We start from the raw sequence: 19906 nt of genomic DNA on the forward strand, positions 1-19906 counted from the left end.
GGGAGGGCACTAATTACTAATTTCCTTCCAGTTTATTTTGAATATGTGGAGAAGCAATGAAAAGCCAAGTATTTTGTCATAAATGGAGGTTTGGAGTACACAATTGGTGTGGGGTGTTGAAAATGCTCTTTCATTCTTCAGTAGGGAGACATAGATTAAGATTAAAAATTTTTTGATTCAGGTCCTAGAGCATAAAATGCACTTGTCAATGAGTTTTTAAGGGGCGATAATCTACAGCTTGGGGAAAATTTAGGTGTGCTCAAACTTCCTACCCACTCATGATTCTCTGTTTAAAAAAAGAAAAGAACTTCCACTAAAGAGTGAAAAGTCTGCCATTTGTCATAATCCAGAAGTTCACTCAAACCTTCCTTAAATTTTCGGTATTAAACACATCTCCCAAGACCCTTGCAGCTATGGCTTTGCCTTAGGGTGGAGCTCAGTCCAAGAGGTTTTCAGGACCCAAAGTGCAAGGGATTCTTGGCTTGGTGATGCATAAAGTTTTCTTCAGATCTCATTTCCCACGTCTGAGTGACCAGCTTCGAAATCGCAGAGCCGAGGCAACTAAGAGAGATACAGTATATTTCGTGTTAAATCGGTCCAGGAGCAGAGAGAATGTGCAGGCAGTCTCGCGAACATGAGAACCTCTTCTGGAGGGGAGAGGTTATAAAGCAGATAAGGATTCCTGGGCGAAGAGCTACCGCATCCTCTGCCTTTAGCCGTCCGTCGCATCCGGAGTCCACGGCAGCTCGGATCCAGAGAGGAAGGTGGGATAGGAGGAGGTGGAAAAGGGAGAGGAAGGGGAAAAAAAAAAAAAAAAAAGAAAAAGAAAAAAAATAAATAAAAAAGGAGCTGGGGGAGGGAGGGGTGAAGCCAAGGGAGTAAGCGAGGGAACAGCGCGCGGGGGGAGGTGGAGATGCGGGGAGCGCGCCTGGCGCAGAGAGCTGAGTGGACCGCTCCAGACAGCGGCGCGTGCAGCAGCTCCTGAAAGCAGCGAGTTGGCAGAGCCGGGCTGCGTTTCCAGCAGGAGCTGCGAGCTCAGTGCGGGCTCACAACAAGGTGATGTGCCTGGAAGCATTCTTTTGCCCCCTCGGGCTGCCGCGGTTGGGGCTTCCTCCCTCATACCCACCTCTCCTCCCCCAGGTCTGCGGGTCTGCGTGTGTGTGAGTGCGCGGGTTGGGGGGTAAAGCCTACGGGGAGGGGGCACTCCGTCCCCGCTCGTCTCCTCCTCCCTCTACCCCTGTCGTCGCTTATGCATGCATTCCCGGGTATCCCGGTCTTCTTACCCCTTCTTTGACACTGCCCCCCCCCCGGGCCCCCCGGTTGTGTCTCCTTTCCCAGATGCTCAAGGTGTCAGCCGTATTGTGTGTGTGTGCAGCCGCTTGGTGCAGTCAGGCTCTCGCAGCTGCCGCGGCGGTGGCTGCGGCCGGGGGGCGGTCGGACGGCGGTAATTTTCTGGACGATAAACAATGGCTCACCACGATCTCTCAGTATGACAAGGAAGTCGGACAGTGGAACAAATTCCGAGACGTAAGTGCTGCGCACCCCCGTCCCCGGGCACAAGAGCGCGCTACTCCCAGGCGGGGGCCGCGGCGGCTGGGGATGGGTGGGCAGTGGGCTCGGTTTTCCGAGGCGAGGGCTTTGGGGAGACGCGGCGGCGCTCAGGGTCTGCGGAAGTTGGCAGCTCCGATGCCCCCCTCCTGGCTAGTGCAAGGGGACGGCGAGCTCGCTGGTGCACTGGAGTTCGGGTCTCACCAGGTTCCCGCTCGCCTCCTGCCTCCTCGCTCTCCTACTGTGTCTCCCCATCTCCCTCGGCCCCCAAAGGTTTGCAAAGTGCTGGCTCAACCTTCCCAACTTTTGAATGGTGTTTCTGGCAATAGTAAACACGGCAGATGCGCCTTTGCTGTGCAGTGCTTGCTACTAAAGTAACTAGGATCGATCCCGTTACTAATGGTCCATTAAGGAATTTGAGGGAGGAGGTAGGAAGATGTAAGATTTATAAATGCCGGCTCTCCAAGGGGCGGGAGGTTGTTTGGCCGCGCCCGTCGGCAGAAGTTGAACGGCTCTTGATGACATACAATTGCTGATCAGATTTGTGCTTCGGCATTAACTTTGACACGGAACATGTTTACAGTGCGTTGGATAACGTTTTATTCCGAATTGAATCACTGCCGTAAAGCCCGCCGGGTGAGAGGGTCGCGAAGGGGGAAAGGGACTTCTTCGCAGGGGGTAGCTCTGGAAGGGTTAAACTGTAGACTGCCCTGGGGAGTTTCCTGGAGGCTTGTTAAAACCGAGGCTGGTTTAGGGACGTTCGTTGGCGGCGGAGCCAGTGGCCGTGACTCGCCGGTCATTTCCCCCTCCGCCCCCCCCCCCCCCCCACTATCTGATCTGAATGGAGCCGAGTGAGAGAGCCGCGGGCATCAGGAGCGCGGTTCACCTCCACGCATTCAACTTGGATGTCCCAGTGAGGTCGCTGCCCGGGTAGTGGCAGTCGTTCACCGCCCCCAGCCCACCCTTTAAAACCCGGAAGGCCCGAAAGGAAGCGAGAGTGATTCACAGACACATCGCCAACCTTTACTGTGACATTTCAGAGAATTTCTCGTGGAGTCCATCTGCACTGCCCTACGTGGAGATGAGTTAACTTCTTTCATCCGCTGTCGCCCGGTCACGATTTGGGAAAATAAATGGAAGCACAGATTAGTTTTCGTCTTGGCTCCCCTAACCCCTTCTCCTGACCACCCCCCCCCCCCAACCTGTGTTAACTGAAAAGCCACAACACGTAGCTGATTCTGGCAGAGGGATTCCCGAAGAAACGCTCATTTTTACTTCAAAATTAGATGTAGCTCATTGACACTAGGCATGGGTGCTGGGATGAAAAATGGTAATGATAATGATAATACTTAATGAAGGGTTTTGTCTTATATTCTTTATGAACAAAGCTTAAACATCATTTTATTTCTAAGTGAAATCCCTTACACATTTGTTTTATTTAAGTTTATGCTCATATTGAATACAATCAAAAAAGCAAGCGAGCAAATGAGATATTTCTAAACCTGGGGAAGAATTTCTGCTTATCATATTCTCGTTTGGAAAAAAAAAATATTGAAGATTTTTCAGTGTTTGAACAGTGCTTCGCATAATGACATTTTATTTCTTAATGGGTGCTTGAAAATCTTTTAAAATAAATTTTAGGCTTTCTTTTCTAAAATATCTTTTAAAACTTTAATATATTTTCGAACTTAGTATTCTCTGACTTTATTCAAATTACTTTACTGAATTATTTAGAGCCACCAGTTGTGCTCGGACAGTTTGTAAATGTGTTTGATTTAAACTATGGAAGCAAGCTGAGTTGCCTGAAATAATTAAATATTCCAGGAATCATTTAGCCAGCTTCTACAGACAAAGAGGAAAGCATTTTATTGCTATAGTATTTTCAGTTATTCTTACTTGATCTCTGGGGAAAAAAATCCATCAAAAGTATATGTTAAAGTTAAGTAAAATACTTATGGAAATATTTTTAGCAAATATCTGTTTTGAAATACACGCAATACATGAAAATATAATAATTATCTGTTTAAAATACAGCAAGTTTTAGCATTACCATTTTAGTAAGATCATTATCTTTTTGTAAAGGTAACTTCAGGAGGGCATAGAGAAAATAAGTGCTATCTTTTTTCCCCCTTAAGCACCTGTTGCTTATTATTAACATGATAAAATGTATGCCCGTGGTGTGACTCAGAATGCATAATATAGAATCCTTACTTCTCTACTATATAGAATATAGAATGCAACTCAGAATGCATAATATAGAATCCTTACTTAGACAATCCACCTCACTGCTGATCTACAGATTTTTTTTTTTTTTGCCTTTTTTGGGGATCATGAGCTCACTTACTTTTTTTTTTTCTGTATCTTTTAAGGAATTGTTTATTTTTTCATCCATTTTCATCTGGAAGCCCATGTACTGCATGAATCTGCCTTTAAATGTTCTGCATCAGCATTGATGTCTTAAGTAGTTGATTTGCCACTTAGGTTATACGAAGGCAAAGAAACAAGGAAATCATCCAATTTAACAGAAGTACTTCTGTTTAGTGCTTTTCTTTCGTAAAAATATAGTTAATTTTATTTACAAAAAAAGCTTTGGAATGCCTAAGCATAAGTAATACTAGAATTAACCTTCTTGTTAATTTACACAATCAACATTATTTTACAAATAATTCCTAAATGGAAGTTGAACTTTTTTAAAAAATGTAATGTTTATTTATTTTTGAGGGAGAGAGAGAGAGAGCACGAGTGGGGGAGTGGCAGAGAGAGAGACACACACAGAATCAGAAGCAGGCTCCAGGCTCTGAGTAAGCTGTCAGCACAGACCCCGACCTGGGGCTTGAACCCATGAACCATGAGATCATGACTGAGCCGAAGTCAGACACTTAATGGACTGAACCACCCAGGCGCCCCTGAACTAACTGTTCTTTTCAATTATATTTAAAAACTACTTTGAATAGTATTTGAAAATATAATCCATTATTATATTTTAATTGAAGGATTTTTAAGATAAATGTACTTTTTATAGATTATATGTAATAGATACAACTATATGTTATATATATAATTAAGCTTTAAGAATAAGGAACATTGATAGGAAGTATTATGTGAGAATAGATGAACATCAGAAGCACTGCCATCGATGATTAATTTTTCTCAATTTCCTCAATATAAATCACAGAGAAATAATAAACCAAAGGCAAGCTTAACATAGAAGAAACTTCAAATAATTTTGACTACTTTCTACTAGCAGTGCTCTTTGAATAAAGTTTTGTTGCCCTTTAAAGTGTACAGAATGTCATTATATAGACAGAGAACTTTTGTCCTTTTGAAAATCATTAATGTATTTGGTTGTTAGAGTAAAAATTCCTGTGGATATTCTAACTTCTATATTTTAGGAAAAATTAAAGTTTAACTTTTTAAAGGTGTAGAAAAGTCAACTAATTTGAAAATAAGTATAGTAGATAGAACCAGCATGTAATGTTTAGGGAATAATTATGTGATTTGAAAATAAAGCAAACAACAGAAACTTTCAACAACAGGATATATTTAGAAGATACACTGGTTACAAGGCATTTGTTATTTTTTTTTAGTTCTGGAGAGTAGTGGTAAAATCAAGAACACAGGATTCCCCAGTGGGAGAATTGTGGAAATACTACGTTTACCAAGAACAGGTGTAAGGAATTCCCTCACTCCATTCTTGCATATATAATATTTACATGCCTGTTAGGAAAATTGAAAGTCAGGATCATTATAAGAAAACAGAATCATCAGCTCATGAATCAAATGGTCCATATACTGCATATTCAAATATTTATGTTTTATAAGTCAATTAAATTGTACCTTTAATCACATAATAAATGAGTATGAAATTTGGAAACCAATGAATTAGTTGATAATGAATGATATAATAAAATAATCATTCTTAAATACTATTTCACCAAAGTACATATTGTAATTAAGAATGACAGAAAAGATACTATATGTTGGCAGCAATATAATAAAAATGTAGCATAAGAAGCAATGATGGCCACACTAATTACAAAGAATTCACACAATGAAATCAGACTTGTACCCATACGTTGAAATTCAAATACTTCTAGGTTAGTTTTCTTTTTCAATAAAAATGCCTGGGAGTGGGGGATAGTGGGTAGGAGGAAAGTTGAATAGGTGGAGCACAGATTTCTAGGGCAGTGAAAATACTCTGTGTATTTGTATAATGATGAATACATATCATTATACATTTGTCTGAACCCATAGAAAGTACAGCTCCAAGAGTAAACTCTAAGGTAAAGTATGGACTTTTGGGTGACTACGATGTGTCAGTGTCCATTCATCTATTGTAACAAATGTAGCACTCTGGTGGGGGATGTTGATAATGAGGGTTAGGTTTTGTAGTAGCATGAGGTATATGAGAAGTCTCGAGACTCTCCTCTCAATTTTTCCGTGAACCTAATCTGCTCTAAAAGAGAGTCTTAAAGAAAATCATAACCACAACCTCATTACCTTAAGAAAACAAATAAAAACCTAGGGGTCACACTGAACATTGTTTTAAGAAACAGTTGCCATTCTTATTGCAAAATCCACAGTCAACTTCAGGGTACCCTTATCGCTTAAGTAGTTTTTAATACCCTTCAGATATGTTGAAAGCAATAATAAAGTCTTACAATATGACTTTAGAAATTCAACCATAAGTTAAAGGACATGTAAAGTGTGAACATGTAAAATATAGGTTTACATGTCTCAGAGGCACTCAAATTATAAGTTGACTTTCAAAATGCCTGACTTGGATGTATTGAGTAGGATGGTAACCTTTCTTAACTTCTTTCTCTTTCCTGTTCTCATCTGAGTTGAGGTTTCATTTTAGTAGAATGTACAGATTATTTGAGAGATAATGGCTGATGGGGAGGGATATTTCCTGCCACTTAGTGGCTGTAGGGGAGTAAAGCCCCCTGAGAGTCTATCAACTTTTACTGCTGTTAGTTGGTAAATGAACAATTGGTTTCTAGACCTACTCCAAAGTATTTCGTTGCTTTAAAAGGCCTTGCAATTGAAACAATAAGAACCTTTAAAGAATATTCTGTCAGAGCTTTCTTTAGATTTGTGATACACCCTCGTATTTCCTGAGAAGCCAGCATACCTTTAGCACTGAGGGCTTCTCCTTCGTGGTACCTTTTCCTGAAATTAATTTTCTTAATTGACATATAATTGACAAAAGTTGTGTATATTTAAGGTGTGAAATATGATGATTTCATGTTCATATACATTGTGAAATGAATACTTCTGGGGAATGTTAATAGTAGGAAGGAAAACTTTGCTGTGTGGCTTTTCAACAATATGTAACAAAAACAATTATCAATAATTGGAGAAATCGAACAAATTAAACTGCTGCTCTCTTTGTTCAGGAATACTTTTCAATAATGAACACCTAATTCTGACTTTAAAAAAAGGACATTTTTGGTGTTTTTCACTATGAAACGATATTTTTAACTATGGTAAACATTACCTATATTTTCTCACAGTGCAGCACATAGGCTGTCCTTGGAAATTCTTCACAGTTAATTTGTTGCATTCTCACAAGTGTTTTGCTGGCTTTCTTTTGATCTTTTTTTTTTTTTCTTTTGATCTTTTGAGGACTGTGGGCCACACCATGTTTACAAATCTGTGAAATTGTATGTAGTGTATATATAGTGCACATATTTGCAGAGCAGACTTGGTAAAGACTATAGCATGCAATATTTTTATATTTGACTATTACTCATATTGTTTAAATCATTAGAGGATTTAATCATTAGAGAGGCAATTGGCAGTTTTTGAAGATTATTATGGGGCTACTAGGGCAGCAGAGGGCTAGCTCCATGCAGCATCCTGACCCCTACCCATGTCATCTGGGTCCTAGTCAAGCAATGGTTGTGGTACTGTTGGAAGATTCTTTACCTCAAAAGCTGGGGCTGGTTGTCTCGCCGCTTTGAAAAATGAAGAATGAAGAGGTGGACACAAAATGAGCAGCAGACAAAAGTATTAAAGTATAAGATCAGAAAGGAAGAATAGTATGAAAGCTCTCTTTTACAGAGAGGGGGGCATTGGAAAGTGAATACCCACCACTAGAGGCCAGGGTCTTTGTTTTATAAGGTTCTGGTCAGCACTACCCCCTCCTTCCTTCTCAGGTCCCACCCTTATTGACTTGATGACTCTCGGCACTGGGTTGTCCATTCCTGATTGGCTTGATTCCATTTATGAGGGGTGGTCTAAGGCCATAGATCATTCCTTGGGGATCATAAGTTTTATGGTCTACTACTTGTTTTTAGTGAGGTCTTTTGTCCAATTCCTGAGGGGAGACGGATGGGGAATAAGTGGTGTCTGTTACCTTCTTAAAAGGAACACTATGCCTGAGGGGGTTTGCTGTGGTCAGACACTCCCAGCATTGTTCTAAAATATGTGTTTTTTCCCACCCAGGGACCTCAGGTCCTAATCTTTCCCTCTATCTTTTCCCTATCCTAGTACAGACTCCACAGCCTATTTCTTAACCTACCCAACCACCCCCACCACCATCACTACCATAGTCACCAGTCAGGATTCAAGATTGGTTTTGTCAAGTCAGATGTCACAGGAGGAAGGCAGGGCCGAAAATACCCACTGATTTACTGATTTCTGAAAAAGGACTGTCAGGTACAACTGTATCACCTTATCAGGCAAAATTGAGTTGTTTTGGCATGGGAAATTATAGGGAAGTACACAACACTTTTAACTCTCCAGCTCTCATAGTTTCTAGTGAAGCATTAGGAAAGTAGAACCAAGTGAAATGAGAAATAAATTACTTTGTGTGTGTGTGTGTGTGTGTGTGTATGCGTTACACATTTATATGCATGTATATACAGGTGTATGCGTAAATATATACATATTACACATATGCTTTAAGTGTGTATTCCTTCAAATAACTAATAGATGAAATAATCATAAAACCGAAGTGATTATATATTGCATTATAGATATTTTTACATGCTAATTAGAAAATAGGCACTCCCTCTAAAATGTTGTTAAGACATGTTTTAGGGTTTTTTTGTTTGTTTTGTTTTTTTTTTTTCCCCTAGTGAATTTTTTCCACATCTCACAATTTACAAACACAATCTCCTTTGCTGTTATATGTGTGGTCACCGTGTGCCTTTCTGGTTCTTATGGGAAGTCAGCAGCTTGTTTGGGATTATATGCTTAAACTTTTTACCTAATATACAAAAAGAACATCATGTACTGCTATGAAGCATCTATTTTCCTACTCTTACAACAAGACTATGATAAGACCGCTTTTAGATCTCATGATTCTGACTCAGACTAACATTTCATGTTCTTATGCAACTTCAGTTTTCATGATCTGGGCTAGAATTATTTTATTATATTTTATGTATTTATTTTCTAAAGTCTGATCTGTGAATTTTCTATACACACCATTCAACTCCAATGAAATCCTAGCGTATTTACATACATTTTCCCCATTTACGAAAATCCTTTCTTTTTTTTTTCTACTCTTTCTTCCTTTCTTAGTTTACAGATTCTGCTCCCTATTAGGCTCTGAACTCTCTACAGTTAAAGATTGTCGTCTCTTCCCCCTCAAAAATCCAACAGTTCACCTAGCATGATCCCAGTGACAGACTCTGACTTAGCATTAGAAAAATATTAAATAAATAAAGGAACATTATATTAAGTGTGCAATGCCATCTGAATAGTCCTTAAGCAAAGGCTTTTAGAATGGCATTGTTTTTTATTGACCATTTCCATTTCTGACCACTGTTAGCCCAGTTTTGTAATATGAATGAAAATTGAATTTTATATAAAATATAAGGCTTCAAGTACAAAACTGGTTTAGTCCATAAGTTTCAAAGTGCACTAAAATGGAAATTCTGTGCCAAACTGTCAAGTTCAATTTTAGAGTGGTAACAGTAGATGGTAATTATATGGCTCTTGGCACTCCCTCTGCCAATTCATCCAGTTCTTTTCCGATAGTTTCTCCTTGACCACATAAATTTTTGCTCTAAAGTCTTTAAATATTTTTATCTGCCTACTATGTCATATTAAACACCAATATCTCCCTCTTTTTCAACTACTGTGCTTCATTTAATGGCTGTGTGTGTGGCTGGATCCAGATATTTCACAGATAGTCTAGATTTATTTCATTAACTTCTGCCTCAGTTATAATTGCCAATGCCTTAGTTAAAAATAGGTGAAGTTCTTGCTAAATGGAGGCCCTGAAACAACATGCCTGAATTAAGATAGAATTTTATTTCACGACCACGTAAAGGTTGAGATGGGCTTGACGAAATGAGTTTTCCAGGCCTGAACTTTCAGGGTTATTCCCTCAGTGTTCTCTATCATCAGTTATCATTTCCTATCCAGCAGGAAGGGTTTAACACAAAGTCCAGGACATGCAATTACCCTGTAAGTTACCTGGCAGTTGTTCCACATTACTTCTGTGTGTATCTCACTGACCTGAACTCAGTGACATGGCTATACCTGGCCAAAAGGGAGGCAGGGGAATGTCATGTCTAATGGGAAAGGATTAACAATAAAAGAAAGAAGGCACAGCTGGATACTGGAAGGAAAACATTGGCTTCATCCATCTAAATATCTCTTGAAATTATTCCCTGTGCCCATGAAAAGGAATTTTTGTCATTTACCATTAATCGTTTGCCTTGCCTTCTGTCTTGTTCCCTCCGTAATTTCAGATTATCCCTCTATCCTCTGTTCAAGATAGAACTGGAGCATCCAGCATTTGAGGTTCTGGATATAGGCGCTTGAGGGAGTAGTAGTCTGCCAATGTCTAGGAGGAAATGTTGGAGGTCAGACCAAAGAAGAGCATCCACATATGTTTTTAAGGAGAGCCTTCATCTGATGGCAAGTCCTACTTCATAGTGAAATCATTTAGCATTGTCTTCTGTGAAACCTTTATCTTTTTTTCTTTTTAAGTTATGGATCTTTGGTCATAGGTCCAGGTAGGTAATGTAATTGGTGGGAAGGAATTAGAATTTGTCACTCCTCTTAGTTGGAAGATAGAATACTCTCTATACAAGGTTGTATTTACTCTGATGCAGAAAAAAAGAAAAGACAAGTATGGTTGATGCAAAGTACCTTTCCCTGGAATAATAGTAGAAATGATGACATTGCTGAATTCATGCAACTCCTAGTCCTGGAAGCAAAGAAAATAATCTCTTCAGCATTAGCATTTCTGGGAGAGTTAGGAGATAGAAACTGTACCAAGTAAGATTTGCCAGAAAGAGAGTTTGTTTCTTGACATCAGAGAGGGCTGAGCTCCTTGCCTGGATCATAAGTAGAGATAGGGCATCACACTCTTTTGTTAAGTTTATTTATTTATTATTATTATTAAGAGATCTTTGGGGCACCTGGGTGGCTCAGTCGGTTAAGTGTGGGACTTCAGCTCAGGTCATGATCCCGCTGTTTGTGCCTTGGAGCCCTGCACCTGGCTCTTTGCTGAGAGCTCAGAGCCTGGAGCCTGCTTCAGATTCTTTGTCTCCCTTTCTCTCTGCCTCTCCCCTGCACTCTCTCATGCACCTGTCTCTCTCTCTCTCTCTCTCTCTCTCTCTCTCTCTCTCTCTCAAAAATAAATACACATTAAAAAAAAAGGAGAGCTTTGAATACTTCTTCATACTTGCAAATTGAAAACTTTGGTATTTATTTTTCTTTCATGTATATAGTTTTAAAACTAATCGGAAATAAAAAAATCTTTACAATTTGAGTGAGGTAGACTCCTTTTTATATGTAGTTTATGTGCTTTGTATACTTTTAATCAGCATTATTGTTCTTATTGTCAAATAGGGATAATTAAATAAAATTCAATATTATGTTTTCATGATTGCTTCATTGGAAAAAATGCTCATTTTTAAAGTTATACTAGTTAAACATGCAAGAGAAAGTATTAAGTCTCTTGCCATTACAGCAATATGTGATTTTTATTATTTTGTTAGGTTTTATTATTTGATAGTTTTGTTTATTAATGACATAAATTAGAAAAGGAACTTAAATTTAGTATATATGTGTATTTTCTACACACGGTCACATAGCAAGTAGCAAATAGGTCAGTCTTTCTTTGCCCCATACACTTCTTTTAGGCTCTTTATATTAATTTAGGAATTAACTGTATGATAATGTGCCTTTTTTCAGATGATGGTTTTGGTATTTTCTCAATAATACCATATTTTTATGTTTTCTGAACATACGAGGGAAAATAAACTACATTTAAACTTGGCCAGATTATTTTTTTATAATGGGTATCCTCTATTTTCCTTATTTTATTTTTGAAAACTAACCATTTGTGCTAACTATGTTGAAATAAAAAAAAACTTAATGTAATGATTACATCTCTATATCTGTGTGTGTGTGTGTGTGTGTTTGTGTGTATCTCAACTGAAATGCCAAAAATAATGTAAATGAGAAAAAAGATGGCTGATATCAAGATTTGGATGTTTAGCTGACTGAGTCACCCAGGTGCCCTAGAATATTGTAATTTAATGAATAGGTATTGCTCTAAGCCAATGGCTTTTAAATTATTTAAGTGAATAAATTTTTATACCTCGTATGAATAAGCTACTCTTAAAATTCTACTCATAAATAGAGGGGGTATAATGGTAAAAATGTACTAATTCAAAATATCAAATGAGGCAAATATTTAAAATAAAATAAATTATACTAAATATATAGTATGGGGTGCCTGGGTGGCTTAGTTGGTTAAGCTTCTGGTTCTTGACTTTGGCGCAGGTCATGATCTCACAGTTATTGAGATGGGCTCTGCACTGGGCTTTGTGCTGAGCCTGCTTGGGATTCTCTCTCCTTCTCTCTCTGCTTCTCCTGCTAGTGCCGCCTGTTTGTTCTTTCAAGAACAAATAAATAAACTTATTTAAATATATATTAAGTAATGACAGATTATTCCTTGTCTAGATATTGATAATAACAAAACAATAAGCATTTTCATAGAGTTTATCTGATGCCAGTAGTATTGTAAGTTTTAGATATTCATTAGTAACAATCCTATAAGGAAAGCACAATTATTATCTCAGCGTGTAGGTGAGGAAACTGAGGCCCAAAGTTACACAGGCAGTAGTATCAGTCGGGTTCTGTCTAGTACTGGCATTTTGGCTCCACAACCTTGTCCTCACATGCAGTCCTGTAATGCATCCTGGGGTATAATACTATTTTCGGGTATCTGTTATATTCCAGGAATTTTAAGTACATAATCCCATTAGTATAATCTTTAAGAAGTAGTTTATTTTTCATTGTAGTAAAAAGACTTACATAACATTTACTATATCCTTTTTTGAGTACACATTTCAGTAGTGTTAAGTATATCCACCCCTTTGTATACCCAATCTTCAGAATGTTTTCATCATGGAAAACTGAAACTCTACCCACTAAACAACTCCTCATTCTCCCTTCTCCCAGCATCTGTCAACCACCATTGTATTTTCTGTTTCTGTTAATTTGACTACTTTAGAGAGCTCATATAAGTGGAATCATATAGTGTTTTTCTTTTTGTGACTGGTTTATTTCACTTAGCATAAAGCCCTCAAGGTTCATCCATGTTGTTGCAAATGGCAGGTTTTCCTTCCTTTTTATAGCTGGATAATATTCCATTGTGCGTACAGATCACATTTGTTTATCCATTCGTCTCTTGATGGACACTCGGATCGCTTCTCCATCTTGTCTATTGTGAAAAAGGCTGCTATGAGCATGAGTGTGTAAATATCTTTTCAAGGCCCTACTTTCACTTTTTTTTTTTTTTTTGATATCTCCGAATTGGGATGGCTGGATCAAATCCTAATTCTATTTAAATTTTTTTTTTTAGGAACTGCCCATTTTTCAATTGAGTTTTTATTTTTTGGTATAATCTTTTAATAACTTTGAAAGTAGACATTATTAATTTACTTTTATAAATGGGATCACTCAATATCCACAAATTTAGTTAATCTGCCCAAGGAATTTGAATCTACTTTCTTTAGCTCTAAAGATCATGTTTGTTTGTTATTCTTATTTATTAACTGTTGGCCACTTTAAATAAGTCATTTCAGACAACTCCAATTGTTTCTCTGTCTTTTGAAATGTTATATTTGGTTGTTTTAAATGGTCACAATAATTGTCTTTATTTCCATTTCTGCTAGATAAATAAATTGATAAAGATTTGGAATTTTTATTACAATTATTAAGGGAAGGTCACTTATACAAAATGACAGTTGTATAATTTGATAATTGTATCTTGACTTCCAGTAGCCTGTCCCTCATTAATTTTAGAGTAAGTTACATTAGTGAATGGAAAGCCAGTGGTTGCATAGCACAGTATTGTTCAAAGAATAAGGTTTATTCCTATAGATATTCTAAATATGACAATTGCATACTATTGGCATTTTTATTAGTGATTCTTTTTTGATATCACAACGAAATTCTGAATATCTTAGGGAGGCAGAAGTGGCTGTTAAAAGGAATACTAATTGTTCTTACAATAGGTATTGTTTGGCTTATAACTAAAACATCTTTGGAAACTGTTAGGCATCATTGAGCCTAAATTCCACCCATTACAGTTGTGGATTTATTTTCAAAGTAGATAAAGTAGAAAAGGAAAAGGTATTATTTCTTACAATTAAATACCAAGAATTTACAAATTATTATCATATACAATCAAGTGTAATCAGTATTGAATGGGTGCTGAGGCAGCCTACCAATTTCTGTCCATAGTAGATCACTTATTTTTTCTATGTGCTCCATGTTGAATATCAAAGATTGTTGCAATTCTGTTGGCTTAAAAAGAAATGAAATTGCATCATATATAAGATAGATTATTGTGTGTCTAACATTTAAAATAATTTTGTTGTTTACATATAGTCTAGAGACTTTTCGATCTAGAATTCATTAAATTTATTAAGTATGAACTATTTCACTGAAAGCGGACTCTTCTGTTTTTAGAGTTTTGTAGTACAAGAGTGAAATTAATTAGATGCCAGACTGAAGAAAATATGAAGTGAATAAAATTCAGTGATTTCCCTGTTTTGTACGGATTAAAGTTAGGTAATAGTGAACTTATTGGATGCTAAATTTTATACTAAATATTTATGTGAAATAAATGGCTAATTTATATTGTAATTAATATTTATGTGAAATATTCTCTGATAAAAAATTAAAATAAATGTATCTGGTCAGTTTTGGAACATGTTCGGTGTTCTAGATAATTCTGTAGTTTTTTTTATTCTTAGCATAAGGAAAGGCCCATTATTTAGCAGGATTGAAAGAAGGAGAGGGACTAAAAATGCAAGAACTTAATTTAATTGTGTCTCCAAATATATAAAACATTACAGGGCATTATCTTCCTGAATATGGTAAAATGCTTACTAGCTATAGCTCCTAAATATAGTAATTTGATAGTCTCTACCTCACAGCTCTCTTTTACTTTTCTATCATCAGGCTACTTTGTGACTTTCAAAATATTTACATAGGGTACTCTAGGCAGGATACTCTGAAATATGAGCTTGCTAATTGCTTTGGCACATGGTATTAGCATCTGCTGAAGAACCAGTTTTAGAATATCAGGAGAATATTTATAGGCCTTTCATGGCATACAGTATAGTATGAAATTATAGGCAACCTCCTAGTCTTCCACTAAGATTGTCTAAGGTGCCCTTGACAACATCTGATATTCTCTGCAAATGTCCGGGAGGCAGCCAGTTTCATCTAAAAGGAACATTCCTTGAGGCGAAACTTTTCTAGAACATTGTATCAACAAGCATTGGCCTAGGATTACCTAAGAACATTTTCTTAGACATGAAATGTAATTTCTTGGAGTTAAGATGTTATATATTTTATGGTTTTAAATAACTATTGCACCTACTGAAACTACGTGAATCAAGGCATATTTTCACACTGATAACTGAAGAAGTGCTAGTTTGGAAGCTGTGAAGTTTCAAAGTAACCTTAGGCAAAGTAATGTTTTTACATACATCAACACATTTTAGTATATTATTCCCAGAATTTCTTGTTGATTAAACATGTCAACTTTGCTGACTGATGTTACTGTCATTTGAAATTATTTGTTTCAGAATCGAAAGTTTTATGTTTTTTTTTTTTAATTCTACGTATTTTCCTAATTTTTTTTTTTTTTTTTTTTGTCTTTTAAACGTGGGAACATTGCCAGTGGAAAATGACATGTTTAATTCAAGTAGTAAATTAGTAGTAAGTATAGGGGAAAACACCCCACAACATCTTTAGGGAATAAGACGTACTTGAAAAAGAATTTAATTTTGAATGTATGCCATGCATCAAGTTTTGAATATCATTGAAAACCACAGCATTTATATCAGTGAATGAGATCTGGAAATCTAATTTCAGAATTGCTCTGTTTGCTCTGAATAGCAGAAAGCCACCTGGCTTTTGCCGCCCAGAGTCTTGTGTTTATTCTTAGAATGAGTGTCCCTTTACGCATGCTGTTTGCTCCGACGTGTGGATTTGGGAGAGCACTAAAAGAAGCTTGCCATCAGTCCCAAAGGTGACAAAAGTACCTCTGATATTACTCTTGGTACCCTTGGCACCAAGATAAGAGTAAGGGTACAACATCAAACATCATTGAAGGCAAAGGCAACGTCCTTGGGAATCTGGGACAGTTATTTGGCTGTTCACACACAGTCATTTCTGAGTTAAAAGCAATTTGCTGACTTTTTCCCCCCTTTAATGTTTATTTTATTTTTGAGAGACAGGGAGAGGGAGAGAGAGTGCATGTGTGCACATGGGGGGGGGGGGATGTGGAGAGAGAAGGGGACAGAGGATCTGAAGCGGGCTCTGCGCTGAGAGCAGTGAACACAATGTGCAGCTTGAATTCAGGAACTGTGAGATCGTGACCTGATCCAAATCTGTACGCTTAACCCACTGAGTCACCCAGGCGCCCCACAATTTGCTGACTTCTGATTGGTCTGCCTATGTGTCCTTGAATGGCTTTCAAATTTCCTTACTCCATAGCCTGCCATCATAGACTCCAAAAATAAGTTCTTTGTGAAACTTCCTTGTTAGTGGTAAGTAGTTTTAGGATTAGATAGTCTTAGGTATAATTAAAACATGTTTATTCTTAATTCTTCTACCTACAGAGGTTTTTTTTAATTTTTTTTATTTTTTTGTCCTTAGACTAGATTATGATGTTTCTGATTTGTATTATTGATTGAACAAAAGCCCTCCTTTTATTGTGTTTTGTGAGCTTAACTTTTTAAAACTTGAATGAAACTATAAATTTAAATAAATTTCTCCTAGATGGTATGATAAGAATCCCACAATTTAATTTTTACAGTGATACAGCAATATTGGTATTATATAAAACTATCCAATATTTGAGAACATATTGACTGATATTTTAAGTGGACATAACGTGTATGTTCATTACCGAGTTTCTTTCTTTGTTTTTTAATTAATTCATTTGTTTTGAGAGAGGGAAAATGCGTGTATCAGCAGGGGAGAGGCAGAGAGGGAAAGAATCCCAAGCAGGCTCCATGCTGTCAGTGGAGAGCTGATGTGGGACTTGAACCCATAAACCTTGACATCATGACCTGAGCCTAAACTGAGAGTAAGAAGCTTAACTGAATGAGCCACCAGGCACCCCCATGAAGTTTCTTACTGAAAAAGATATTGGCTAAATCACATAGAAACCAAAATAAGCTGTATAAAAAACATATGATAATAAAATTATGTGTATTACAGAAATTTGATGTAGCATATTTCCCAAGCTTTAATATTTTGCTGTATTATGATTTTTTTAAGTTTACTTCTTTATTTTGAGAGAGAGAGAGAGAGCATGAGCTGAGGAGGGGCAGGGAAACAGGGAGATAAAGAATCCCAAGGAAGCTCAGGCTGTCAGTGCAGAGCCTGACTCAGGGCTCGATCTTACAGACAGTGAGATCATGACTTGAGCGGAGATCAAGAGTCAGATGCTTAACCGACTGAGCCACCCAGGCGCCCCAATATATTATAATTTTTAACTGAAATAACTTTGTATATAAAATTGACCAGCTAGTGAAGGAGATTTAGATTATTTTTAACAAACTTTTGGTTTTGTTTTGGAATTCAAAGGCTAAAGTAGAAGAAAGGAAAATAAAAGAATAAGCAAAAAAAGGCAAAAAAAAAAAATAGCACCATAAATTCCATCTCACACTGTTTAACAAATAGATTTTTTTTCAACAAAACTTGGCATAGAGGGTTATTTATAATAAAGCAATAATTAGAATAAATCTATTTATATATGTGTATTTAGTTTGGCATTGAAGTTTAATATATTTTTTAAGTTTATTTGTTTATTTTGAGAGAAAGAAAGAGGGAGAGGGAAGGAGGGAGGGACAGAGAGAGAAAGAAAGAGAATCCTAAGTAGGCTCTGTGCTGCAGGGCAGATCCCGACCTGGGGCTCAACTCATGAACTTTGAGATCATGACCTGAGCCGAAATCAAGAGTCAGATACTTAATCGGCTGAGCCATCCAGATATTCCAAATTTGGCAGACAAATTTAGTCAAATCATGAGTCCTGTTAAGGTCTCTGTAGTACCTTTCAAATCTAGAAATTCACTCAAATTCACTCTTCCTTGGCTCAAATCATTACCTCTCACGTAAGCTAGTCTTATATAGGACTTTCATGTGTTCAGGCTCTTCCTTGCCTATGGTATCTAAAGCTTCATTGATAAATGAATTTACTCAAATTAGCTCTGATCTTTTTGCTCCTATGTTCAAAAACGCCCATTCATCCTTTCATTTATTATAGAATAGGACTGCATATAACTGCAAATGTAAATTACCCTGAAAAAATTTGTGAATAGAATTATGCCCCATGGGATAAATTGTGGAATCCACAATAACGGATCAGTTCATATGTTTGTAAAGTCATCTTAGAGATGATGTGAGTCCTAAGTCTGTTAGAGTTATCGTAATCTGTTTGAATATCATAAAATATACCTGGGGGAAGACTGTTCATCAGGAGTCTAAAATCAGAAAGGGAGAAATAATTCACCCAGGCAAGCTTTGGCCGTGCTCAGGAGAGAGAGAGACAACGGTCACTTTAAATGTTGTTCTAATGTTCTGTAACATGTAGATGACAAAAATATCCCCCTGTCTTTGATTCCATGCTCACCTCGCAAACTTCTGATTTTAATGTAGCTCAGCCTCAGGGAGAGAATGTACCAGTCATGCTGACATGTGTTTTCTGCTGACAGAACCAGGTTTCTGAGGCGTCAGGGCTGAAGGCCAGAGCCTGGATGGTGTTAAATTCATCAAGGTAATATCACAGTGGGAGGTCTTTGGTAGGCACTGGGAGCTTCCTGGTGATAGACAGATCTTGCCAGGAACTTTCTATTTAAATGTCAGTACCAAATAAAATCCAAAAAAAAAAAAAAAAAAAATTTTTTTTCTGTTCTCAAGTCCAAAAGCCCTCATGTCCTGTCTCTGAACTTTCTCATCCTTATTTTCTCTTTCATGCACTTTTCACTCTGGTTGAATTGAGTTATCATCTATCTTCCTGCTACACCTTCTGTTTTTTGTGTGGCTTTCTCATAAGCTGTCCCTCTGGAATGGAAGTCTGATTTTTTTTCTGTTTCCTAGTACTTCTCATTTTTCATGGCACATTTTATATTCCCCTTTATCCTAACATCTTCTGTGATTTCCACAGTCAGAGGTAATATTTCTCTTCCCTAAACTGCTGCAGCACTTTTTGAGAGGCAGTGGTAACAATGGAAAGACCCATGCATCTTTAGAGGTCTTTGCCTTGCAATCCAGGAGTGTAGAAGGAATACTCAGAAAACTAATGAAATGCATGGATGGGTGAATGAAGATACCACTGGTTCTCTTCAGATAAAATATAGGAGTTAACAGTTAATATAAATCTCAAAACCCATGTTAATACTATTAGTTGATATCACAACATCTTATCTTATTTTTCCTAGACGTTTCATTGAGTGTGTCACTTATGGATCCTCTACTCATTCCCAGTTTCTATGCAGTCTTTCTTAAATGTCTGATTTCTGTATTTAAGCTCTCGTTTATTTTACAAGAATGATGTTGATTTTTACCACCAATTGTGAACTATAGTTTAAAAAAAAAAAAAGAAGAAAAAGAATATTAACAAGGGTTTGCCATGTCATATATGACACATTTTTGCTTCTCCAAGCAGCCAACTCCTGATCTATAATTACTATGAAAATGTCAACAGTAGGCTGCTGGATTTTTGCCATAAATTGTCGCAGAAATTAGCCACCCCACAGCCGGCTTTCAAAGAGAGGAAAAGGACTTTCCCTGTCTGTTTTTGTCTAAACTCAAGCTTTCTAAAAATGAGTATCCTAAGGAAACATTTTAAACT

The 19906-nt window shown here is 37.3% G+C and overlaps 1 protein-coding gene across 2 annotated transcripts in view; it reads left to right on the forward strand.

Moving 5' to 3' along the window:
- The first annotated feature begins 898 nt into the window (after positions 1-898).
- Positions 899-19906, forward strand: part of SPOCK3 (SPARC (osteonectin), cwcv and kazal like domains proteoglycan 3) — a 494478-nt gene continuing 475470 nt past the window's right edge. Inside the window, exons 1-2 of one of the 2 annotated variants that reach the window (XM_015544275.2) lie at positions 899-1056; positions 1339-1527. In XM_015544275.2, the coding sequence (XP_015399761.2) occupies positions 1339-1527 (189 nt within the window). In that variant the 5' untranslated portion in view covers positions 899-1056. Of the gene's footprint in view, positions 1057-1091; positions 1141-1338; positions 1528-19906 lie in introns of those variants that run through there. The other variant, XM_042983659.1, reaches the window with a different exon arrangement.

Source organism: Panthera tigris, chromosome B1, assembly GCF_018350195.1.
Source record: "Panthera tigris isolate Pti1 chromosome B1, P.tigris_Pti1_mat1.1, whole genome shotgun sequence".
In the NCBI taxonomy this organism is placed as follows: Eukaryota; Metazoa; Chordata; class Mammalia; order Carnivora; family Felidae; genus Panthera; species Panthera tigris.